The 26,104-nt window shown below is 42.2% G+C and overlaps 1 protein-coding gene across 1 annotated transcript; it reads right to left on the reverse strand.

The window, feature by feature from the left end:
- Window positions 1-5,435: 5,435 nt before the first annotated feature.
- Window positions 5,436-22,660, reverse strand: dhodh (dihydroorotate dehydrogenase). The gene is made up of 9 exons (XM_067998061.1): window positions 22,523-22,660; window positions 20,899-21,111; window positions 17,442-17,641; window positions 16,831-16,913; window positions 14,112-14,299; window positions 11,359-11,472; window positions 10,779-10,932; window positions 9,130-9,289; window positions 5,436-8,286 (listed from the first exon to the last, which is right to left on the reverse strand). Exons 1-9 carry the CDS (start codon window positions 22,541-22,543, stop codon window positions 8,154-8,156), a joined length of 1,266 nt encoding a protein of 421 aa, XP_067854162.1. The 5' UTR covers window positions 22,544-22,660; the 3' UTR covers window positions 5,436-8,153.
- Between the last annotated feature and the right edge of the window lie 3,444 nt (window positions 22,661-26,104).

A 26,104-nucleotide genomic window follows, 5' to 3' on the forward strand; every position in this document is an offset into this window, starting at 1 on the left:
AGCCACAGTATTTATGTGGCCGGTCCAGTTAAGCTTCTGGTCAATGGTGACCCCCAGGATGTTGATGGTGGGGGATTCGGCGATGGTAATGCCGTTAAATGTCAAGGGGAGGTGGTTAGACTCTCTCTTGTTGGAGACGGTCATTGCCTGGCACTTATCTGGCGCGAATGTTACTTGCCACTTATCACCCAAGCCTGGATGTTGTCCAGGTCTTGCTGCATGCGGGCACGGACTGCTTCATTATCTGAGGGGTTGCGAATGGTACTGAACACTGTGCAATGATCAGCGAACATCCCCACTTCTGACCTTATGATGGAGGGAAGGTCATTGATGAAGCAGCTGAAGATGGTTGGGCCTAGGACACTGCCCTGAGGAACTCCTGCAGTAATGTCCCAGGGCTGAAATGATTGGCCTCCAACAACCACTACCATCTTCCTTTGTGCCAGGTACGACTCCAGCCACTGGAGAGTTTTCCCCCTGATTCCCAGTGGGTTAGTGTGAACTAAAATTCCTTTCATGGAATGGTTACTTTTGGTAATCATTTCTTCACAGAGTTGGTGAATTACAAGCTCTGATTATAGATATGCTATGGTTTCCTGACCACTAGTTATAAAAACTCATCCGAAATTTCTTCCTAAAATTACCTCCTGTTTAGGATAGGAGATTATCATCCCCTCCTTGCAAACAGAAGTCACACTGTCGACTTCATTTTTTAGATGTGTATAGAGTTCTACATCTTTACATCAAATGTACTGAATCATTTCATAACTGTTAGCTTATGGTTCAACAACTATGGGTAAGCCATTAAACAAACAGCATATCGCAAAATTGATGGTGGAATGCATTCTCCACTGCTACAGCCTTGTGGACAGTAAGTGGTATGAAGGCTCACTTCACACACTTTTCCTAGTTTTGTTCAATCATATTACTATTGAAGTTGCCTGTAAGGCTGCTATATAGAAAAATACACCCACATGCCAAAAGATTACTCAATGCATTTGACAGCTTCTCAGGATCTCCCCTTGGACATATTTGTTGTCTCAGTCAGTGCTGAAAGACCACTACTCCTCCTGAATGTTTCTACTTTGGTATACTCCTGTGGTGGGTGGTGGGTGGAGAATGCAGAATGAAGAAGAAAGAGGGATGACCTACTTTCTATAATGTCTGCTTCATTCTTGAAATTATGCATTCTCCACTTGCACCACTCCCTCCATCCACCCCCACAGGCTGTGAGCAGAGTTTGTTTAAAATCATGGTGTAAAAACATAAGAACATAAGAAATAGGAGCAGGAGTAGGCCAATCGGCCCCTCGAGCCTGCTTCGCCATTCAATAAGATCATGGCTGATCTGAACCTAACCTCAAATCTAAATTCATGTCCAATTTCCTGCCCGCTCCCCGTAACCCCTAATTCCCTTTACTTCTAGAAAACTGTCTATTTCTGTTTTAAATTTATTTAATGATGTAGCTTCCACAGCTTCCTGGGGCAGCAAATTCCACAGACCTACTACCCTCTGAGTGAAGAAGTTTCTATTCATCTCAGTTTTGAAAGAGCAGCCCCTTATTCTAAGATTATGCCCCCTAGTTCTAGTTTCACCCATCCTTGGGAACATCCTTACCGCATCCACCCGATCAAGCCCCTTCACAATCTTATATGTTTCAATAAGATCGCCTCTCATTCTTCTGAACTCCAATGAGTAGAGTCCCAATCTACTCAACCTCTCCTCATATGTCCACCCCCTCATCCCCGGGATTAACCGAGTGAACCTTCTTTGTACTGCCTCGAGAGCAAGTATGTCTTTTCTTAAGTATGGACACCAAAACTGTATGCAGTATTCCAGGTGCGGTCTCACCAATACCTTATATAACTGCAGCAATACCTCCCTGTTTTTATATTCTATCCCCCGAGCAATAAAAGCCAACGTTCCGTTGGCCTTCTTGATCACCTGCTGCACCTGCATACTAACTTTTTGATTTTCTTGAACTAGGACCCCCAGATCCCTTTGTACTGCAGTACTTTCCAGTTTCTCGCCATTAAGATAATAACTTGCTCTCCGATTTTTCCTGCGAAAGTGCATAACCTCACATTTTCCAATATTGTATTGCATCTGCCAAATCTCCGCCCACTCACCCAGCCTGTCTATATCCCCTTGCAGGTTTTTTATGTCCTCCTCACTCTACTTTCCCTCCCATCTTTGTATCATCTGCAAACTTTGATATGTTACACTCAGTCCCCTTCTCCAAATTGTTAATATAGATTGTAAAGAGTTGGGGACCCAGCACCGACCCCTGCGGAACACCACTGGCTATTGGTTGCCAGTCCGAGAATGAACCATTTATCCCAACTCTCTGCTTCCTGTTAGATAACCAATCCTCCACCCATGCCAGAATATTACCCCCAATCCAGTGATTCTTTATCTTGAGCAATAATCTTTTATGTGGCACCTTGTCGAATGCCTTCTGGAAGTCTAAATGCACTACGTCCACTGGTTCCCCTTTATCCACCCTGTACGTTATGTCCTCAAAGAACGCAAGCAAATTTGTCAGACATGACTTCCCCTTCGTAAAGCTATGCTGACTTTGTCCTATTAAATTATGTTTATCCAAATGTTCTGCTACTGTCTCCTTAATAATAGACTCCAAAATTTTACCCACCACAGATGTTAGGCTAACTGGTCTATAATTTCCAGCCTTCTGCCTACTACCCTTTTTAAATAAGGGTGTTACATTAGCAGTTTTCCAATCTGCCGGGACCTTTGCCGAATCCAGAGAATTTTGGAAAATTATTACCAAAGCATCCACAATCCCTACTGCCATTTCCCTCAAGACCCTAGGATGGAAGCCATCAGCTCCAGGGGATTTATCCGCCTTGAGTCCCATTAATTTACTGAGTACCAATTCCTTAGTGATTTTAATCATATTTAGCTCCTCCCCCCCTAGAGCCCCCTGTTTGTCCAGTGTTGGGATATTCTTAGTGTCCTCTACTGTAAAGACTGAAACAAAATATTTGTTCAGCATTTTTGCCATCTCCATGTTTCCCACCATTAATTTCCCAGTCTCATCCTCTAAGGGACCTATGTTTGCCTTAGCCACCCTTTTTCTTTTTATATAACTGTCGAAACTCTTGCTATCTGTTTTTATATTTTTTGCTAATTTATTTTCATAATCTATCTTCCCTTTCTTAATCAATCATTTCGTTACTTTTTGCTGTCTTTTGAAGACTTCCCAATTTTCTATCCTCCTACTAAGTTTGGCTACCTTATAGGTCCTTGTTTTTAGTCGGATACTATCCTTAATTTCTTTACTTAGCCACGGATGGCTGTCATTTCTTTTACACCCTTTTTTCCTCAGTGGAATATATATTTTTTGAAAGTTGTAAAATAACTCCTTAAATGAACACCACTGCTCATGTACCGTCTTACCCTTTAATCTATTTTCCCAGTCCACTTTAATCAATTCCGCTCTCATGCCATCATAGTCTCCTTTATTCAAGCTCAGTACGCTTGTTTGAGAACCAACCTTCTCACCCTCTAATTGGATATGGAATGTAACCATGTTATGGTCACTCATTCCAAGGGGATCCTTAACTAGGACATTATTAATTAATCCTGGCTCATTACACAGGACCAGGTCCAAGGTTGCTTGCCCCCTTGTAGGATCAGTTACATACTGCTCAAGAAATCCATCCCTAGTACACTGAATAAACTCTTCCTCAAGGCTGCCCTGCCCAATTTGATTTGTCCAGTTAATATGATAGTTAAAATCCCCCATAATTATAGCTGTTCCCTTATTACATGCCCTGACTATTTCCTGATTAGTACTTCTTCCAGCAGAGTTGCAACTATTAGGAGGCCTATATACTACGCCCACTAGTGTTTTTTCCCCCTTATTATTCCTTATCTCTACCCAAACTGTTTCATTATCCTGATCCTTTGTCCCAATATCATTTCTCTGTATTACAGTGATTCCTTCCTTTATTAACATAGCCACCCCACCTCCCCTTCCTTCCTGCCTGTCCTTCCTGATTGTTAAATACCCTGGCATATTTAATTCCCAGTTGTTGTCACCCTGCAGCCATGTTTCTGTAATGGCCACAAGATCATACCCATACGTAGTTATTTGTGCCGTTAACTCGTCCATTTTGTTACGAATGCTACGTGCATTCAGATAAAGAACTTTCAAATAGGTTTTGTGACACTTAGTTCCTGCTTTTTCCTTTTTTAACACTTTACCTTTTACTCCATACCTTCTGTCCCTTCCTGACACGCTTTCCTCTGTCTCCCTGCTCAGGTTCCCAACCCCCTGCCACAGCTTTGATGCTGGGTTAATCGCCTTACGACTTCTAGTTTTTATTTTATCTGTCGTGCCTAAAATACACTTTCTTTCTGCTGCTCTATGCTTTTCCCTTTCACTTGTTCTTGAACAACTGTTTGTACTATTTGTATTGTAGATTTCCCCTGGGTCTTCCCCTCTCTTGCTGCTCTCAACTTTATTCCCTTCTGACTCCCCGCTCAGGTTCCCATCCCTCTGCCACTCTAGTTTAAACCTTCCCCAACAGCACTAGCAAACACCCCGCGAGGACATTGGTCCCGGTCCTGCTCGGGTGTAACCCGTCACGCTTGTACAGGTCCCACCTTATATGTACCTATATATATCCGAATACTGTGGCACAGGCCAAAATAAATGGAGGATCAGGTACGCTAACTGCCCTTTTATTGGAAGTACAAGTAGGCAATCACGTATCAACAACAACTATGTAACCCCTTGGACTGATTCCAATCTTGACTTTGAGTTTCATGGTGATTCAGTATCTTGTATTACCTGGCTTTGATGTACAAAGTAAGCTGTAAATAAATATGACTAAATGGTTTTAGCGATACATGTTGGTCTGTTAGTTAAGCATTTTCCACCTTTTGCAAAAGACAGGAGAACATAATGCTGCTCGATACTGCTTGAAGTGGTCGTCACATCTGGCAATGGGCAATCAGGTCAGCTGTGAGCCATTGGGACTCAAGCTTGAGGCTGTGGGAGGCAAAGGGGATAAGAGACTGGGATCTGGTGAGGGTGAGGAAGTTGATGGGGACGCAAGGCAGTTCTTGAGCAAGGGGCTGATGTCATGTGGGTGGCAGACCAGAGGACAGAGAGCTGTAGAGATTATTAGGGAGAGAGCTACAGAGATTATTAGGCAGAGAGCTACATGGTAATGTTTTTCAAGATCAGAGGATGAAGGTAGAGTCATTGGAGGAAACTAATATGTGTGTGTGTGTGTGACGCACGTACGCGCGCGTGCATGAATTTTAAACGTTTCTATCTTTGGTGAAACATGCATTCTCAGTAAAGTGTAAGGTTCTCATCATTTGCCTTTGACACATGCCATACCTGAGCAGTGAGGGATAGTTAGTATCCTTGGAAGCAATATGAAAGACATCCGTTCCCCAGCTTTGCTATCTGTCACTTTAATAAAGACACACATTAAAAACAAAAAGAAACATATTGGACAGACTGTAATCAAATTGAGGACGCTTTGCTTCAGCCTGTTGTTGGCACAAGTTCCATTCAAGTCTGTGACATGAGTCTGATAGCAAGGTATTTAGTAAATGTCAGCTAAATATGCATTACCCTAATTAACCAATTTATCCATGTCCTTGCCAATATTTACAAGACCTCATTAGCTATTTATATAATCAGCAATTCATATTTCAAGATCACCTGTCGCTTCCATCTTTTGTAATTGTGGAAATCTTAACCAAATTATTTTAACCTATGCTAACTTTTCCCAGATGCTCCTCAGAGTCATCATATGTAGTTATATGAGAGGTGGCAATGGTGTTGATGCTACGAAATTTGCTAGTGTGCTAAGGATGTTTTTTGGGTTATGTTGCAACATTTATAACTGACATTTAAAAAAAAACATCACTTTTGGCCCAGCAGCAACAGAATCTAATTACCATTGATAGTTCTTGATGCATAATTAGAGTTGTCAAGTTTCTATATAAATTGCCAGTCCACAGATAACTACCATCAGTATTTCTGGAATATATGTGAAGAATAGATCAACCTAAAGCAGTACCAGGATCCCTGTCAAAGCACATATCTAATTACCAGCAGAGTATATTGAAGTGCTGTCAAAATATTCTGGAATTATCCACCTTCTGTTCTAAAATGATTGCACATTGATTCTTCTTTCAGACCGATTGGTGAGACATTATGCTTCAACAGGGGAACCACTGACATTACTTCACATAAATCGCTGCAGAGGAGTCTAACATTTCACTTATCTTTTACCTAGAGTTTTAAATGGCAGCAGGCAAGAGACAGAGAAATGGTGCGTGGATTTTTTTTTAAGTGGATGGTTTATTTTATTCTAAAACTAAATTTCAGGAATTGAGTAGCTGACTTACATTTACGATATTGTTGTTTGTTTTACAGTGCCTGGAAGACACTTATTTTTGGGGAAAGGAACGAAAATTAAAATCACTTTTTATTTTCTTAGGAACAGGAGTCAGTTATTCAGCCCTTCGAGCCTGTTCCACCATTCGATGAGATCATGGCTGATCTGTACCCTAAATCCATTTACCTGGCATGGCTCCATATCCCTTAGTATCTTGGCTAACAAAAGTTTATCGATCTCAGATTTAAGATTATTAATTGAGCTAGCATCTACTGCTTTTTGTGGGAGAGTGTTCCACATTTCTACCACCCTTTGAGTGAAGAAGTGTTTCCTAACTTCTCTCCTGAATGGTCTGGCTTTGATTTTAAGGTTATGCCCTCTTGTCCTAGACTCCCCATCAGCAGAAAAGGTTTCTCTCTATCTGCCCTATCAATTCCTTTCAAAATCCTAAAAACCTCAATCAAATTACTCTATATTCCAGGGCTTACAAGCCTAGTTTATGTAATCTCACCTCATAATTTAACCGTTGGAGCCCTGGTAACATTCTGGTGAATCTGCGCTGCACTCCTTCCAAGGCCAATATATCCTAAGGTGCAGTGGCCAGAAGTGTACACAGTACTCCAGATGTGATCTAACCAGGGCTTTGTATAGCTGTAGCAAAACCTCCTCCCCTTTATAATCTAGCCCTTTAGATATAAAGGCCAAAATTCCATCAGCTTTTTTGATTATTTTTTGTACCTGACCCCTAAATTTCTTTGGATCCCCACTGTTCGAGGCTGCTTCCTTAGCCTGGACCTCTCCAGTTGGGCCCACTACCATTTATCTGGTGGCCGGTATGCCTCATCTCATTCAGCTCGAGTCCAACTACTACAGCGACTGAACCAGAGAAGTGGGAAATCCTGGTGCAGGAAATCTGCCCCCAGCCCCAGCCCCTTGGCAAGATTTGCCTTGTGACTGGAGATTCCACCCCTTATAAGGCTGGCTGCAAAACCCCAGAAATGGCAGAGACCTGGCACAACTGGGTTGCTGCTGGTTTCCAGTAGGTTCTGTTGGACCCCCACCTGAGTTATGGCAAAAGGCCAGTAGAACCCCCCCCCAGATTTACAAGGACACCAAGTACAATAGAAAAGGTTAATCCTGAGCACCATTTCAAGTTAAACTACAACTGCAGGACAAGGAGACAAGTTGAGGATTGCTATAAAGTGATTAGTGCTTGGAATGGCCTTCCACATACAATGGTGGATAAACTCTGGCTGCTGTAATGGGGAGAATCACAAGTTTCTATTGAGGTATGAGCTACATCAGCTTCTCTCATCTGCACTTGTCTTTGTGATATAATTGTGACATATCGTTATTTATTTATGGAACTGCAGTAAGTTACATCCACAGATTTATTTATGTAACTATGGTACAAGGAATACAAATTTATTTACCATCTCCCTGTGGTGGGTGAGGAGTACATTATTTATGTAGTCAATCTATTTTTCAAAATGTTTGGTCACACGAGACCCACTTCTACATTTTATAATTCCTTGGAGTGACTTGGTGGTCCAGACACAACAGATTGTAAACTGATCTCATGACATTAACTGGCACAAAGCTTCAGTCTTTAGTGATCACCAAGAGCTTATCCCGATGTTGCTGTGAAGCCATTAGGTCTTCTCATTCTGCTTGGTCATCAGTTTGAACACCAGCAGTAGATGTCAACTATCACCTGGGTTCATGCCCTAATCATCTCGTAGCTCCTCTTTCGTCAGCACGTAACTACGCAGTAGGTGTCTTGATTGCAGCAGCAGGTACAACTCGAACGCCGTCCTTTACGAGTGCTGGTAGCTGTTTCTCTTGAGGCCTGTGATCTGCACCCACTGCTTCAGCAATACTGGAAAATCCTTGTTCCCTTTCAAGAAAAAAAAACTGAATATGAAGTATCACTATTGATGAACTGAGGCTTTGCTTACAGAAGCCCTCTTAGCCCAAGGCTGCAAAATCATGTGTGTTGAAATAGGAACAATTTCAATCATTGGAATTTGATATATGAAAGAATATCTGATTGAACCCATTTATCCCTCGCCTGTCCCAAATAGTATGACAAAGATGGCAGTATTTGATTATAAGATGCCTGTCTTTGCACAGCACCACCCCACAATGATCCATTAGAAGTAGGGAGCTCAGGGGCATGAAGGACTGAGCCCATGACTCGGCAGAGGGTTATGAATCTTTGGAATTCTCTACCCCAGAGGGCTGTGGATGCTGAGTCATTGAATATATTCAAGGCTGAGAGATAGATTTTTGGACTCTAGGGGTATCAAGGAATATGGGGATCAGGCAGGAAAGCGGAGTTGAGGTCGAAGATCAGCCACGATCTGACTGAATGGCGGAGTAGACTCGAGGAGCCATACGGCCTACTCCTGATCTTATTTCTTATGCCGCACACCTTGTGTCAGTGTAGCACTGGTATAATATTGATATTGCCTTCATACTAGTTACAACTGATAACGTAAATGAGTTTCTCATTTCTCTTGTGTAGAACTCCACTGCAACCTGCTTCACTAGTTTCAACAGATATTCTGCTCCAATAAGTTTACATTCTCAGCAAATGTATTTTCCAAAGCCGGAAACGTTCCTCTCATCCAACAAACAGTTCATGCCAAAATCATGAACGTAGTTTGTGAGAGGGCCTGGAGCCATTTTTTGTGTTACTGCAAGGTGAGCAGAATTTGGAACAGTAGTGCACGCTTACTTTAACAGCTGCTCCAGTTCACGTTTGATTTTGTTTACCACAGGGGGTCCTTGATATGTGAAGACCGTGTACAACTGGATCAAAGTGGCTCCTGCGCGGATCTTCTCAAGGACATCAGCTCCGCTGCTGATTCCACCCACCCCAATAATAGGAACTCTTCCTGGAGAAGAAAACATCAGCAGTAAGGTCCCTCACATTCGACTTGTACTAGAGGGGGTGGTAACTATGTCACAAATCAAAGTAACTAAAGACTGACAATACTCCACCACTACAGTGGGCCAGAGATTTTTTAAAAATTATATAAATTCAACAGTACAGGGGTAAGTATATTTTCCCAAATATATCAACCACCAGTAGAAATTTCTTGTGTGTATGCTTATACAGGTTAAAGATAAAGGAATTAGAAACGGACTACTGAGTCCATCTATTGAACAGCTGAGCCATATAGACCAGGAAGGACCCAGGTTTGATCCTCTGTCTGTGATAAGTTAGCTGATCTCAACTGTGGTGATGGTAAGGGAGTTACAATTGGCCTCATTGCCCCTGGGGTCGGGGAGAAAAAATCCCATTCCTCATCACCATAGTGACCCTTGCTGGAAGCATAAGCACACGGATGCCGCGTCAAAGCCAGTTCTGATGTCCCCATGGTCAAACCTTCTGATACACTTTGTCAAGGACCAATCATGAATAACAGCCATTTGAGCAAAGTTTTGGAGGACACCTGGCACCTGTAGAACTGCACCCCAATGTGGAGTCAACATTTTCAGGAGAAGGGAGAAAAATGGCAGAGAAAATGGACAAGACAGAAAAAAAGTATCCCTTCTACTGCCCAATCCAATGCTATTTCCCACCTGTACTATCGTGTTATTCCATTACCCACATCCTCAACTCTTAGTTAGAGGCAGCTGGATTAGTTCCAATTGTGTGAAATTGAGAGAAGTTTTCCATACCATTTCATGAGCCCTTGTAAACGGTTGGTGAATTCCCAAATTTCACTTGTGAACCTTGCCCAAGTTGAAAGAGCAAACTTTAATCTCTCACTCTAGATTGGATTTCAACTTAGACCCCAGAAGTGAAAGGACGATTTAATATGAAGGTTGTGTCCAACCTGAGACAATAGTAAAAGTGACCACTAAAAGGGCACTTTGGTGGAGGATGAGATGCTGAGTTGGAGTTTCCATGGGCAGCTCTAATCCAACTTTACTCAGCTGCCCCAGCAGTACATTGAGATACTTTCTTTGTTGACCTGTTGCTGAGGACATTGCAATCTTCTGTGCAGAGCATGCTCTGTGAAGGCTACTGTGAAACTATATCATTTAGTTAGCCCACAGAACCTCCGTACATATTACTGCATTACCAAGGATTTATTAGGCCCCACTGCAGTTTAAAATAGTGATTTGATGTTGCCCTTTAAGTTCATTATTATGATTTTTAAAAAATGAAGTTCAACGTGTTCTTTAAAAAAGTTTGCTATTTGGAGCAAAATCATGAAGTTGTGTACAAGCAGAGCGAATCTTTCCCCTTTATATTTATTGGTGTGTCAGTACCAGAGTTGAAGCCCCAGTAACAGGCCTCCTATCCCCAGTGTTGAATTTGAACTCCCAGTCACTGTGTCCAATCATTTGTGATTCAGTGTGGCCGAAGAATACCTTTGGTTAGTGAATACAGCTCATTCACAGTCTGTGTTGACATTTCCTTCAGTGGCGCTCCACTCAAGCCCCCAGGCTGAGTCCGTAGTGGGTCCTGAAGAGACAGCGGCCTGCTGACTGTAGTGTTCGTCACGATAAGCCCATCAACTCCCAGCTGCAAATCGGAACAGAGTACATTAACTGGAAGGTTGCACACTGAAGCTGGATAGTCAGAATAATGCAGTGACTCAGCAGCCCCAGATCTCATACTGTTTCACCACATTTTACAGAACTCACAGATACAAAGAAAAACACACTTGCAAATCTAGTCCCAACAGTCTGAATCTTGAAATGCAATATCAGTCTCAGCCACACCCTCTGAATAAGGACTCATTACCCCTACTTTATATAACCAGAGTGCAGCAACTCAAATGGAAAGCTCATCTTTTCCAGCCCCAATTTCAAATCATTCAAAATCCAAAGTCCTAGGAGCAAATAGGCTCATTTTAACACATACAGATCTGTGATCAGGCTGTACATATGGAAAATGAGCTTGGATGCATTTGAGGTTCGATTGCTCTCTATCTTGTGTTGTCCTCACCTCTGTCACAACACTGGCAATGTCTTTTTTATCTTGAGCGGTCAGATCTGGAGCAATTTTTAAAAGTACAGCTGGTTTCCGATTGACTTTCAGAGCATCTCTTTCCTTCATTACCTGAAAAAGAAATTTAGGATAACAGCTACAGGCCCAGTCTCGAGGGTGTAAAATCATAACCAACTAGGTGTTATCGAAATGTCAGAGACCAAGTATCTTAACAGCACAAACAGATCACCGCTGTAAAGAAACAGAATCAGGGTGCCCACATTTTCTTTTAAAAGTAAGAGAATATATATTCACTTGTCAGCATTAGCTCAAGTACAGCATTAAATACAAACCACCATTGGGCAGGAATAAAACTATCAATTTTGACAGATACTTTCTTTTTTAAAGGGAGAATGCAAGACTTGCATTTACATAGCACCTTTCACAACCTCAAGACATCGCAAAGTGCTTTACAGCCAATTAAGTACTTTGAAAGTGTAGTCAGAGTTGTAATGTAGGTAACGCAGCGGCCAATTTGTGCACAAACAGCAATGTGATTGTGAGCAGGTAATGGGCCAGAATTTACTGTGATCAGTGAACGAACGGCACCTTGCCCGTGACCAAATACTCTCCATGAGCTTTTGCGCTGGAAGTTACTGTAAGTTAGAGATCCAAACAGCGCGGTGTCCTTTACAGGGCATCTGGGACCTGTGTGAACAGGGGAAGCAACTGTGTGTCTCCTTAACCAGATTGAAAAATCATTAATGAGCTGGGCAGAGTCTGAACCAGGAAGTGTAAGTTACAATAGTGAATTCAATGTTAAGTCAGGTACAGAAAGCGAAATAAAGAGAGGGAAAGAAAGATTGGATTGAGAGAGAGCGAGAGAGAAAAAGACAGAAAGAAAAAGCAAATGTATTTACATTTAAAAAAAAATCTCCAACAACAATTAAAAGCTGAAGGAATGAGACTCCACAAAGTTAATTTTCAGTGCCAGAGAAGTTGTTTGGCAGTAATTAAGACTTATCACGTTGTTAAAAGGGACACGATGTACAAATCTCCAGAGAAAGGCGTGCCCAACGTGGCCCTCATCCTGACGGCCACCTTTGTGTGCGGCTGCATCAAGCTGTGCTTAGACCCTCGGTACGCAAACACAAAGTGTCACTACGTGCTGAGGTTCTATCTGTCCCCGGTGTTGAGAAGGATGGGCCTGGCCACGCTGCCACGGAATGTTCCGTCCAGTTGGACCGTTCCGCCCCACCTGTCCTTCGTGGAAAAGTCTATGCAAAAAAACACCTTTGAACAGAATGCGATCAGCAAGTGGTCCGCACGTTAACGTCCTCAAGACCCTGCGGGAAAAGGAGATGGTGGATCCTGTTGGTTGGTTCCCCGAACAGACTGTCAATGTCATTTGGCAGAACGCCTCATCGCCAGAGCTTTCAAACAAGCACCAAGACCTAGCTTGGCTGGTGGTGAGAAGGGCCCTTCCAGTCAGATCCTTCATGCACTCCCGGACTCTCAGCGCCACCGCGCGCTGTCCCAGAGGAGGCTGCGGAGAAGACGAGGCCGTCACCCATCTTCTTCTGGAATGTGCCTTTGCAAAGAAGGTCTGGAGATGCAGTGGTATCTGTCCAGGTTCGTCCCGAGCAGTTCCGTAACACAGGACTCTGTGCTCTACGGGCTGTTCCTGGGGACGCACACTGAGACGGACATCAACTGCTGCTGGAAGACCATCAACTCGGTGAAAGACACCCTTTGGTCTGCCCGAAACTTGCTGGTCTTCCAGTGCAAAGAGCTGTCCTTGACCGAGTGTTGCAGACTGGCACATTCCAAGGTCCAGGACTACGTGCTCAGGGACGCACTGAGGCTGGGTGCGGCCGCTGCAAAGGTTCTGTGGGGAAAGGCAACCGTTTAGAGCCTTCCCGCCATTGTATACCGAGGCAGAATGTAAAATTCAAATTGATGCAACGTAACTGTAATGAATCTGTAATGGACCTGTCATGAGTGTAATGCAATGAGGCACCCTAGAGTGCCATGAACTGTAATTATGTACAATGTGTTCATTGAACTGTACTTGATGTAACCTGCAAATTGTATAATCTGCATTGTGTACGTTTGGAATGTGATAAGACAACCATATTGTATGTATTTTTGCAACTTTTATGAATAAAGTATATTTTTTGAAAAAAAAAGGGTGCTTAGACTGGAATGGACATGCCCTAACTTTTTGTGGTGAGTTTAGTCCATATCTACCCTGTCAGTACAGGAACTTCATGCCGTTCAATGTATTTGAATGGTGAGTCAGCCAGCGAGATGCAGTCTTCACAAAGCTGATGGAGGGGCAGCGCATCTCGGACAGCATCTTCCCCATTCTCGCGTTTAACTGCGCTTGCTGCCCGATTTGTGCATAAATAACGATGAGCGCTGTTAGTCTCACCATTATTTTCACAGTAAATTCTAGGCCAATCTGTTTTAGTGATGTTGGTTGAGGAATAAATATTGGCCAGGGCACCACAGAGAGAACTCCACTTGAGGGGGAAGACAGGGCCTCGATTTAATTCTAATGCGAAAGATGGCACGTCCGACAGTGCAGCACTCCACTGGAGTGTTAGCCTAAATCTTGTGCTCAAATCTCTGGAGTGGGACTTGAACCCACAACCTTCTGACTCCAAGGCGAGAGCGCTGCCACTGAGCCACAGCTAATGACAGACTAAGGGGATTATGGTTTTAGCCACTTGACCGGATGCACCAAATTAAGAAAGCCAGTTGCTGACCTTTTCCAACAGGTTGCGCAGCTCCTCCTTGCCCTGAAGATCTCTTAAACCTGGAGTGTTGGGACTGGACACGTTCACAACCAGGTAGTCAGCTAGTGGGCCCAGCTCCCGGACTCCTTCCACATAATCGGCTGCAGCGTCCCTGGAGAGCTTGTTCTTCCCGAGATTTATACCCAAAGGTCTCCCCGCTTCCAAAACAAAAAAAATCAATTTACACAAGGAGATTTCACTACAATAATTTACAAGGAATTACATTTTTTATAGTTGTCAATCTCAGCTGGTTTTGAAAGTAAAGGAATGAAACAGGTTATAACCAGATTCTCTAGTGCTCCACAACTCCAAAGCCATGGAAGTTGCTGGAGTTTCTTCACTGACATTTTATTCCTTAAATTTTCCTTCCTTCAATGGTTTCCTGCATTGTAACTGTATTGGAACCAATGCCCGGTGTTCTGATTCCAAATTACATCAGTGTCACCAATCTTCTAATCCCCATTAAACTCTTTCATCCCTAAACGTTTCACATTTTGCTGTATTTAAGCATGCAAGGTGTGAAATGCATGAGGATTATGTAACTCCACTGATTTGCACTCTTTAACCAACTGGCTTTGCAGAAGCATTAAATCCCATTTAGCGGTAAAGAAAGAACTTGCATTTATATAGGACCTCTCATGTCCTCAAGACATCCTAAAAGATTTTACAGACAATGAATTAATTTCGAAGTGTAGTTATTTTTGCTTTGTAGAAAAAACATGGCAGCGAGGTCCTACAAACAAATCTGTTTTGGTGATCTTAGTTGAGGGATAGGACACCAGGACAACGCCCCTATTCTTCAAATAGTGCCATGGGATATTTTTACATCCACTTGAACAGGCAAATGGGCCTTGGTTCAACATCTCATTTGAAGGACAGGACCTCTGACAGTGTTACACTCCCTCGGCACTGCACCTAATGATTAACCCAGGTAATATGCTCAAATCCGGGAGTGGGGCTTGAACCCATGGCCTTCTAGCTCATAAGCAAGGGTGCTACCACCAACGCCAAGTAAACGTGCACAGTGTGAAATTGATGAGAATTAACAAACTGCACATCAATGGAGATTAAAAGATCCATCCTGATTTACATCGAGTTACATCAGAGAAACTACAGCACAGAAACAGGCCATTCAGCCCAACTGATCTATGCTGGCGTTTATGCTCCACATGAGCCTCCTCCCTCCCTACTTCATCTAATTCTATCAGGATTACCCTTCTATTCCTTTCTCCCTCATGTGCTTGTCTAGCTTCCCCTTAAATTTATCAATGCTAATTGCCTCAACTACTCCTTGTGGTAGCACATTCCACATTCTTACCACTCTTTGGGTAAAGAAGTTTCTCCCGAATTCTCTTATTAGCGACTATTTTGTATTAATGACCTCTAGTTCTGGTCTCCCCCACAAGTGGAAACATTTTCTCTATGTCTACCCTACCAAACCCTATCATTATCTTAAAGACCTCTATCAGGTCACCCCTCAGCCTTCTCTTTTCTAGAGAAAGAGTCTCAGCCTGTTCAGCCTTTCCTGATAAGGATATCCTCTGAGTTCTGGTATCATCCTTGTGAATCTTTGTTGCATCCTCTCCAGTGCCTCTATATCCTTTTTATAATATGGAGACTGTGCACAATACTCCAAGCGTGGTCTAACCAAGGTTCTATACAAGTTTAACATATCTTCTTTGCTTTTCAATTCTATCCCTCTAGAAATGAACCTTAGTGCTTGATTTGCCTTATTAACCTGCGTCACCACCTTTAGTGATTTGTGTATCTGTACCCCTAGATCCCTTTGCCACTCTCTCCTGTTTAGACTATTATCCAAGCAGTATGTGGCCTCCTTATTCTCCCTACCAAAATGCACCGCCTCACACTTATCGATATTGAGATTCATTTGCCAATTACACGCTGATTCTGCAAGTTTATTAATGACTTTTGCATTAACTACACCCCCCAATTTGGTGTCAACCGCAAATTTTGAAATTGTACTTCCAATTCCCGAATCCAAATCGTTAATGTAAATTGTGAACAATTTATTGTGAACGCCAATATCAGGTATTAGATACCTACAAAACAATTAGTTGCCACTTAATTAACTGTCTCACTTGGTGAGGTGAAAAGTTAGGTAAGATAAAAAGTTAACAGACTCCTAGATGTTAAATGGCAACAGAAAATGCTGGAAGCGCTCAGCAGGTCAGGCAGCACCTGTGGAGAGGGAAACAGAGTTAACGTTTCAGGTCAATGACCTTTCAATTCTGATAAAGAGTCCACACCTGAAATATTAACTTGTCTATTCTCTCCACAGACACGGACTGACCTGCTGAGTGTTTCCAGCGTTTTTTGTCTTTGCTTCAGATCTCCAGCATCTGCAGTTAGATCTTTTGTGTATTGTGTAAAATGACTGAAATCTAGTGCCACCATCTGGCCTGAAACTGTATTACATCCAAGGCTGCACATTTCCCACAGAATTGTTGATCAAATTTAACAATCCACATGTTCTAAAAAGACAAATTTTGCAAGTTATGCACAGACCTCATAGAAAAATAAAGCTGGACAAGGATTAGTGTCAAACGTGTTCAGCTTATTTTAAAACAAAACAGAATAAACTAAAAAAATACTGAGTGAAGCAGGTTTGATAAACAAAAAAAAGTGCATTACAAATTAGCCACTGTACTCAAATTCTCCCAACTCTTACCTTTCGTAAGCTGCTCCTGGATTTCTGACCGAGCTCGAAGCCTCTGCTGTACTGCAAAATGCCCGTGACTATTAAAACCGTACCTGGTTAAAAACAACATATTTAAAAAGACAAAGGCAAAATACTGCGGATGCTGGAAATCTGAAATAAAAACAGAAAATACTGGAGAAGCTCAGCAAGTCAGGCAGCATCTGTGGAGAAATTAGATTTGTGGTCTAAGGCTCTCCACTCAAAACATTAACTTGTCTTCATTCTTCTCAGATAAAGGCAGAAGTCCTGTACATTTCCAGCACGTTCCATTTTTAATCAAGCTCTGTTTTTCCCCTAGTTCATCTTCCACAAATATAGCAAAAATACCAACTGCCCATGTCCTGCTTCCAGGTCCATTTTCTGCAAGTGAGCAATACTTTTAAAATAGATGCACTGTGGATGATGTCCATGTAATCTCGTGCGGTTTAAACAAGAGATGTGACCTGCGTCAGTGGTTTCTGGAAATTCATTCACTTTCTGAGGTGAAAGCTGATCATTTACTCCAGCCTGAGGTCACTCAGGTCCTCCCCCAAAATATCTTCTACAAACTATAAGGCAAGAATTTATACTCACAGCCCTACCTGTTGATGACAGCCTGATCAGACTCCAGTCTGAAGACCCTGGGTCTGGGATTTCCATCCTGGGGTTGTGGAGTGACACTTCCTACTTCCACGAATCCGAACCCCATCTTGTAAAGGCCATCCACTGCCTCCCCATGTTTGTCGAAACCTGCTGCAATTCCCACTGGGTTCTTGAATTTTTGGCCAAATACATTTACCTCCTGAAACAGTCAGTGATCACTGGTGAATGACGGAAACCCAACATTCAGCAGCTAGAGTTATTTGAAACATTTAGTGCTGCCAACCCTTCAGGATTCTCCTGGAGTCTCCAGGAATTAAAGATTAATCTCCTGGATATTGCTACAAGCAACCCAGGAGGAAAATCACAGGGGCATTAAAAAAAGTGTTTTTTTTCCTCATTTTTTTTGAACACTTTCAATTATTAGTTATAAAAATATTGGAGATGGGGAAAAAAAGGTTGTTTGACTGGGCAGGGTGATGGGAGGTGGAGGTCATGTGATTAAACCTTCAGTAATAAATCCAGAGGTGGCAACCTTACATCGAATGCAAGTCGTTCTTCCAAGCATTATAGGTAGGTTATCCTTACCAAGAACTAGTAGGAACTCTTGCATGAATCATTGCCTTTAGTGCGGATGTTTTTGAGGGCACTATTTTCCACATTATCTCCCTCTCCAACAGTCATTCACTCTCAGCCGTGGTAGTAGGCAATTGACTCAGAACTTCCAGTGTTGTGTCCCTGCTCACTAGTCAATTTTCCTCACAAGCATTTCAAAAGGAACAGGTTGCATTTCAAAAATGAAATTGTTGGTGAGCTTACAGTTTATGTCTATGGCAAGTTGAATCAGTAATCGGAGGGCAGAGTCAAGCAGGTGATCTCACACGCTTTCTAACAGTCGATGAAAAAAAATTTTTTAAAATTGCTTAAGGCAGGTTGCCGTCCCCTTCGGAGAAGAAAGTGCTGAACAGTGGAAAAAATGATTTCTGCTCTAGAAAAAAATGAGGGACATTTTCTGAGCAGCAGGGAATCTAATGTTAGATTCCTATGCAAATTCAATTAAATCTGATATTTATTTTCCACATTAAACAGTGTTATATACAGATATCAATGCACATTAAGCCATGCTACAGTGTCTCTATTCAAACTGATTTTCCCTCACAATTAAAACGGAGACTGAAAAAGTCCTCAATGTTCACAAATTATACTAGTTTCAAAACTACCAGGTTGCAATTTGCAGAAAGAGGTTTATATTTTATCAATTAAAATCACTGCAATCTCCATCCTCTACTGTCAGAAAACTTAGGGGTATATTTTCTTCCATTTGCTAATGTTTGTGAACAGTAGGCATGGTGTTCCCCACTTTATACTCACAGTTACTTTCTTGCTAAGATTAGTGAATAGAAGAAAATATAGAGTCATAGACGTTTACAACATGGAAACAGGCCCTTCGGCCCAACATGTCCATGTCGCCCAGTTGATACCACTAAGCTAGTCCCAATTGCCTGCACTTGGCCCATATCCCTCTATACCCATCTTACCCATGTAACTGTCCAAATGCGTTTTAAAAGACAAAATTGTACCCGCCTCTACTACTGCCTCTGGCAGCTCGTTCCAGACACTCACCACCCTTTGAGTGAAAAAATTGCCCCTCTGGACCTTTTTGTATCTCTCCCCTCTCACCTTAAATCTATGTCCCCTCGTTATAGACTCCCCTACCTTTGGGAAAAGATTTTGACTATCTACCTTATCTATGCCCCTCATTATTTTATAGACTTCTATAAGATCACCCCTAAACCTCCTACTCTCCAGGGAAAAAAGTCCCAGTCTATCCAACCTCTCCCTATAAGTCAAACCATCAAGTCCCGGTAGCATCCTAGTAAATCTTTTCTGCACTCTTTCTAGTTTAATAATATCCTTTCTATAATAGGGTGACCAGAACTGTACACAGTATTCCAAGTGTGGCCTTACTAATGTCCTGTACAACTTCAACAAAACATCCCAACTCCTATATTCAATGTTCTGACCAATGAAACCAAGCATGCCGAATGCCTTCTTCACTACCCTATCCACCTGTGACTCCACTTTCAAGGAGCTATGAACCTGTACTCCCAGATCTCTTTGTTCTATAACTCTCCCCAACGCCCTACCATTAACGGAGTAGGTCCTGGCCCGATTCGATCTACCAAAATGCATCACCTCACATTTATCTAAATTAAACTCCATCTGCCATTCATCGGCCCACTGGCCCAATTTATCAAGATCCCGTTGCAATCCTAGATAACCTTCTTCACTGTCCACAATGCCACCAATCTTGGTGTCATCTGCAAACTTACTAACCATGCCTCTTAAATTCTCATCCAAATCATTAATATAAATAACAAACAACAGCGGACCCAGCACCGATCCCTGAGGCACACCACTAGTCACAGGCCTCCAGTTTGAAAAACAACCCTCTACAACCACCCTCTGTCTTCTGTCGTCAAGCCAATTTTGTATCCAATTGGCTACCTCACCTTGGATCCCGTGAGATTTAACCTTATGTAACAACCTGCCATGCGGTACCTTGTCAAAGGCTTTGCTGAAGTCCATGTAGACCACGTCTACTGCACAGCCCTCATCTATCTTCTTGGTTACCCCTTTGAAAAACTCAATCAAATTCGTGAGACATGATTTTCCTCTCACAAAACCATGCTGACTGTTCCTAATCAGTCCCTGCCTCTCCAAATGCCTGTAGATCCTGTCTCTCAGAATACCCTCTAACAACTTACCCACTACAGATGTCAGGCTCACCGGTCTGTAGTTCCCAGGCTTTTCCCTGCCGCCCTTCTTAAACAAATGCACAACATTTGCTACCCTCCAATCTTCAGGCACCTCACCTGTAGCTGTCGATGATTCAGGGGACCCGCAATTTCCTCCCTAACCTCCCATAACGTCCTGGGATACATTTCATCAGGTCCCGGAGATTTATCTACCTTGATGCGCATTAAGACGTCCAGCACCTCCCTCTCTGTAATATGTACACCACAGAATTTGAAAATATTTTCATTTACAAAGCAGGATTTTAGCAAGGATGGAACTGCATGGTTATTTCAACAGGGGGTTCATAAAGAGATAAGACTGCATGTGATTAACTGAGGGCAAGTCTCATGCTCATTAAAAGAAATTGTCCTCAGATTATTCATGATTCTCAGTACAAAGTGACAGCAGCAATGAGGAGAAATGGAAGACTGTGAGAAGAGCCAGGCAATAATTGGAAACATAACAACAAGGAAGTGGATGATTGAAAGACCAAAGATTAGCAAGAACACTATACGCAGCAAACTCAAAACACCTTTTGTAAAACCAATGAAATTTATGCATCCACTTGACTTATTGCACAGATTCAACTCCCCTTTGGGAGTGTTCAGAATGTTTTGGTGGTGAGGGGTGATGTGGATTGTGGCCTAATGAAGTGCTTACCAGGGCAGAGGAATCCTTGCATTTTGCCCAAGGGATTAATCCCCACGAAATAAACCGGATGGCAAGAGTATGTGCTGTTTCTGGGTCCACAAACCTCTGCATAGCGGGCATCAGGTGTTTAGCGTAAAACTTCTCATCCCCAATTGCTGTGCAATAAGCGAAAAACAGACAAGTGCCACCGCCCAGCACTCTAACAGCCTCTCTTAAACGTCTCTGTAGGGAGGAAGAACAATACAATACTGAAATTGAAACTAAAATGAGAGTACCTCTACCACTGTTAACTAATGGCAGGCACTGGAAATATTTCCAGGATGGTTTGAACTAAGAATATGGCTTTCAGTGGTCCATTTTGTATACAACTGACATTTATACAGCATGTATATGAATATCGTAGAGAACTTTACAAGGTGGAGAGAGACATTAAGCAGAAAAAGGAGGAATTTGGGAATAGTCACAGACAAGGTTTCTGAAGTCAGGGAGGACGATGGCAAGGTGAAGTGTTTTTTTTGGGAGGAGGGTGGGTAGAATTCTAGACAGCATGACTGAAAGGTCAGCCTTATTTGGTAGAATGGAGACAGCACGGAATAAGCAGTAAACCAGAGGCAGAGGGTGTGGGCTGGGATGTACGGCCGAAGAAGATTGCCTATATTCAGTGGGGTGGGCTGCGGAAGGATTTGAAGATGGGGACAAGGATTCTGAAGAGGAGTCGCTAGGGTACAGGGAACCAGTGCAGCTTGACAAATTCAGGGATGATCAGTGTTTGGGACTTTGGTTGTTTTGAGAGCAATGTTCCAGAGGTGGAAGAATGTGCTCTTATATATTTCATTTCACAGCCATTCAGCAAGTGTGTGAGTGAAGAAAAAAAATATGCACACTGTACAAAATCCAGGCTGATCAGACAAGATACCGTTTTCTATGATAAAGGTTGCGATCAAAATTCTAAAACGGGGATCCCAGGCTTCAGAATCATTGTTTTTATTACAACTTTTTAAGACTTTTGCAAAATGCACATAAATGTAAGTGTCCAACAAGAGATACAAATGCAACATCAACTTTAAAAGAAATCACACGTATTCATGTAATAATTAACACAATAAAACCCAATTTCCTGTAGTAGCATTATGATAATTGTAAACAATTTTACAACACCAAGTTATAGTCCAACGATTTTTATTTGAAATCTACAAGGTTGTCAACCCCAGTCCATCACCAGCATCTCCACATCATAGCATTATGATAGATTATAGACATTGGATGGATCTTTAAATAAGATTTTTTCCAGCTCTCTTGGACGTTTGTTTAGGCAAAAGAAATGAGGTAAAGTTGATCGTGCAGAAACTATAAACGAGTTTATTATTTACTGCCCGCTCTAATACAATACTAATGAGTAGCAGCAGAACCCAAAATCCAGTATCACTGCTGGCAGTGTGCGAGGTGACTAATATCGGGGAAACACAGGAGATGAGACTTAAGACAGAATGCAGCACACTGCACAGCCCGAACACATGGACTGCACAGGGTGGAACAGACTGGGGAGGGGGGGTGAAACAGACTGGGGGGAGTCCCGGGAGATGCTCGCCCTCCACAATGTTACAATGTGCCGACCCTCCACTCACGCTCCTACCTTCAGTGTCCTACCGGCCATCCCGCTGTCAGGGGCAGCTCATCGGTTTCCTGTGGTACCGGAACAGGCGGGCCCGGAGAAATCAGTTGCACGGGAAGTATTGTAAAGCATGAGAGCGGTCAGGGGGCGCCACAGCACCAGCATAGAGTCAGTACTTTACACCGTGCACCCTGCTGTAGAGTCAGTACTTTACACCGTGCACCCTGCTGTAGAGTCAGTACTTTACACCGTGCACCCTGCTGTAGAGTCAGTACTTTACACCGTGCACCCTGCTGTAGAGTCAGTACTTTACACCGTGCACCCTGCTGTAGAGTCAGTACTTTACACCGTGCACCCTGCTGTAGAGTCAGTACTTTACACCGTGCTCACTGAATAGGCAATGAAGTGCTTTTTTTAAAAAAAAGTGAATATTCATACTGATACACAAATTAGAATCGGAGCTGCTGGAAGAACCATTTGTTCTTTCCTCTCTTGTGCCTTGCCCCAAACTCTACTTTAGCTTCCCATTTCAAAGCCGGATCCCTCATAACCCAAAGGAATTTATTTGCTGATTGTGCAGTTTTATGTTTTAACGAGATTTGTAAAAAAAAGTTAAATGACACTCAAGGAAAGCTTTACAAAATCCTGACGGCTGGCAGTTCCTTCTACGAAAATAATTATAAATATAATTCATCTTTTAAATAAACTTTACAAACTATTATCCTATGAATTGGGTTCTTCGGATGCCTCTTAAATCCTGCAATACTTAGCAGAAAGCGGCCCAGGATAATGTGGGAGTGCTGAGAACTAAGGTCAGCCTGGACCTCAAGTAGAATTTTCGAACATTATATACCCTTTTGGTGTGGAGACCTGAACCACACACAGCTCACAGGAAAGGTAAAAAGCTAAACGCTGAAATTCTGAAACAAAAACAGAAAATGCTGAAAACACAGCAGGTCTGTAGTGAGAGCAGATATTCATCAGAAGGATGAAATGGGTTGTGGACTGAGGAAGGATACCTTAACAAAACAGCGACAACAACTTGCATTTATAGAGCGCCTTTAATGTAGTAAAACGTCCCAAGGCGCTTCGCAGGAGCGTAATCAAACAAAAAATATTCACCGAGTCAAAGAAGGAGACATTAGGACAGGTGACCAAACGCTTGGTCAAAGAGGTAGGTTTTAAGCAGAGTCTTAAAGGAGGAGAGAGAGAGGTAAAGAGGTTTGGGGAGTGAATTCCAGAGCTCAGGGCCTAGATGGCTGAAGGCACAGCCACCAATGGTGGGGTGAAGGAAGTGGGGGATGGACAAGAGGCCAGACACTCTTCAACTTCTCACCCCACTTGTCAGCTCAGCAGTGTTTCATGAGAAAAATCAGCTTTTTTTTTCCACTGGGGGCCTGTCAGAAATGTTACCTTCTCTCACACTAATTTGGAGCAGAAAAGTTTTAAGGTGAGCTGATGGTTTTGGAGTCACTGCGACAGATATGTTTATTTTGTGTTCATCATAAAAGAAGTAGTTTATGACAAATCAGTTGGTAAAATGCAGCTTTTAGTTTTACTTTTCATTTTCTGCAAAGGAACTTTCCAGGGTATGCGTTAGGGTTAGGGTCATCTTGTCTTATGTGAAGATGAATTTCAGTTAAGACTAATTATAGCCATTTTTCTTTGAGATGACAGGAGGAGGCCATTTGACCCATCATGCCTGTGCCAACTCTTTGAAAGAGCTATCCAATTAGTACCATTCCCCTGCCCTGTAAATGTTTTCCCCTTCAAGTATTTATCCAATTCCCTTTTGAAAGTTACTATTGATCTGCTTCCACCACCCTTTCAGGCAGTGCATTCTGGATCGTTACAACTTGCTGCAAAAGACTGCCACAAATCTGACACTTGAGGTTAAGCTACTCCCATGTAAAGAAATGGAAACCCCTGTGAAAACCAGATAGTGCTATAAGTACCTGAAAAAGAAGCCAGGCCAAAAGACTGAAACTTGAGACATGAGTTTGGCATGGATGTGCTTTATAGTGACAGATGCAAAGATTCTGGCTTAGAAGAAGAAATTCAGCTTAGATAAATATTATTAAACAGAATAAGTGAAATCTTGTTCAATATCAATCATAACTCCCAGACTCATTCTCTTTGGCTAGATTCATGTGTTTGTGGGAGTTGATGTAATTCTGGCAGTAACTAGGTGCTAATTGTACACAGCTGCCATTGAACCATTAGTCTGGCCTGTTCTGCATAGTAAGTGTTCAGTAATTAAGGCATCAATGAAATGTAAAAAGTAATAGTGAAAATTGACCAGGTTAACCAGAAATGGCCCTTCAGTTTCATGAATGCAAAGATTAAATAAAAATAAAATGTGATTGGGTAGCATCACTCTCATCATCTCTCCAATGGGAATAGTTCCACCCTGGCTGAGATCAGCCTTTGTAAGGAGGATGTTTTCTAGTATGAATGCATCAGCTGGCTTTTTTAAAACATTTCTGTTACTACATCTATGGAATTGCCAGGATTTGGGAATAAAATAAGAAGTGGGGTTGCAATAATGATGAGTTTTATTTAATTACTCCTTTCCTCTCTTCCTTCCCCGACTCTACCCTCACCCCCACTTAAGTCCAATTATCCCATCATTCTCTAACCCTGCTAGACCTAAATACTGTAACTGGTCTTAACTCCCCGTGTCCAATGCTACAGAAAATGGACTAGCACATTATAAAAATAATGGTCATTTTGCAGTGATTATCAAGGGTGTCAACTCAATGACTGTAAACAACTCAACTTTCCCTCTCATAGTTTATAATGTCATCTGAAGAACTTGATGATGTTACTCTAGTAACCATTCACAAGCATCTTTTATTCTCTATAAATCAGATAAGACCGAACATAATCTAGTAGTTATTTCTATTGTTGATTTGGAAATTTGATCTTTCGCTGACAAATGAGCACACATTATAAAAGTCACTTCCTGCCTTCAATCCTTCAGACAAAACAACGTTGTTAGATACAGTAGATGTCTAATGAACCAAATCTTGATGGAAGCCATGTTCTGCTCTCGTCTGACTTTATTCAGGATGAGTTTACAACTGTTTCTTTTGTTTTATTCAGTTTATCATATTGAGGCAATGCCCTGCTTGCAGCATCAGAAGGAATTTCAGAATTTGTGCTATGAGTTTATGGAACAACAGCTGAGCTTTGAGAATGCCCAGAAATGGTGTGAGCAAGGAGGTGGGCATCTCGCCATCATCCTGAATGAAGAAAAGTACGACTTTCTGCAGAACCACATGCCAGTAGATAAGAAGTGGTGGATTGGCTTAGTTTCATCGGCAAAAAAATCAAGTCAGGCACCAGATATAACAGGTAAGAGGCAGATAGTGAGCAGTAGAATGATTGGTGTAGAGGAACTTTCAGAATCTAAAGCCTCATTTGAGATCAGACTGACATTTACATTATAGTGGAAATATTGCAATGGGCAGGTGGGGTGGGGGTGCCCTTTTTATGGAGCGGGAGAAGGAACGAGTCAAATACGGGCAACAGTTTGCTTTTTTTTCTCTTTTTATTCTCTCAAATTCTTGATTATCACAGTACCAGAACAAGTAAGAGAAT

Source organism: Heptranchias perlo, chromosome 16 (genome assembly GCF_035084215.1).
Source record: "Heptranchias perlo isolate sHepPer1 chromosome 16, sHepPer1.hap1, whole genome shotgun sequence".
NCBI classification, from domain to species: domain Eukaryota; kingdom Metazoa; phylum Chordata; class Chondrichthyes; order Hexanchiformes; family Hexanchidae; genus Heptranchias; species Heptranchias perlo.

Bases quoted from the DNA above. Each gene is read 5' to 3' on its own strand.
- dhodh (XM_067998061.1), bottom strand. From the start codon at position 22,543: ATGGCCGGTAGGACACTGAAG. The intron at 16,914-17,441 runs GTAGGGCTGTGA...GTTTTTAACCAG, and splicing joins GATCAGGCTGTCATCAACAG to GTACGGTTTTAATAGTCACG. The intron at 10,933-11,358 runs GTGAGGACAACA...TCCGATTTGCAG, and splicing joins TTGCCAGTGTTGTGACAGAG to CTGGGAGTTGATGGGCTTAT.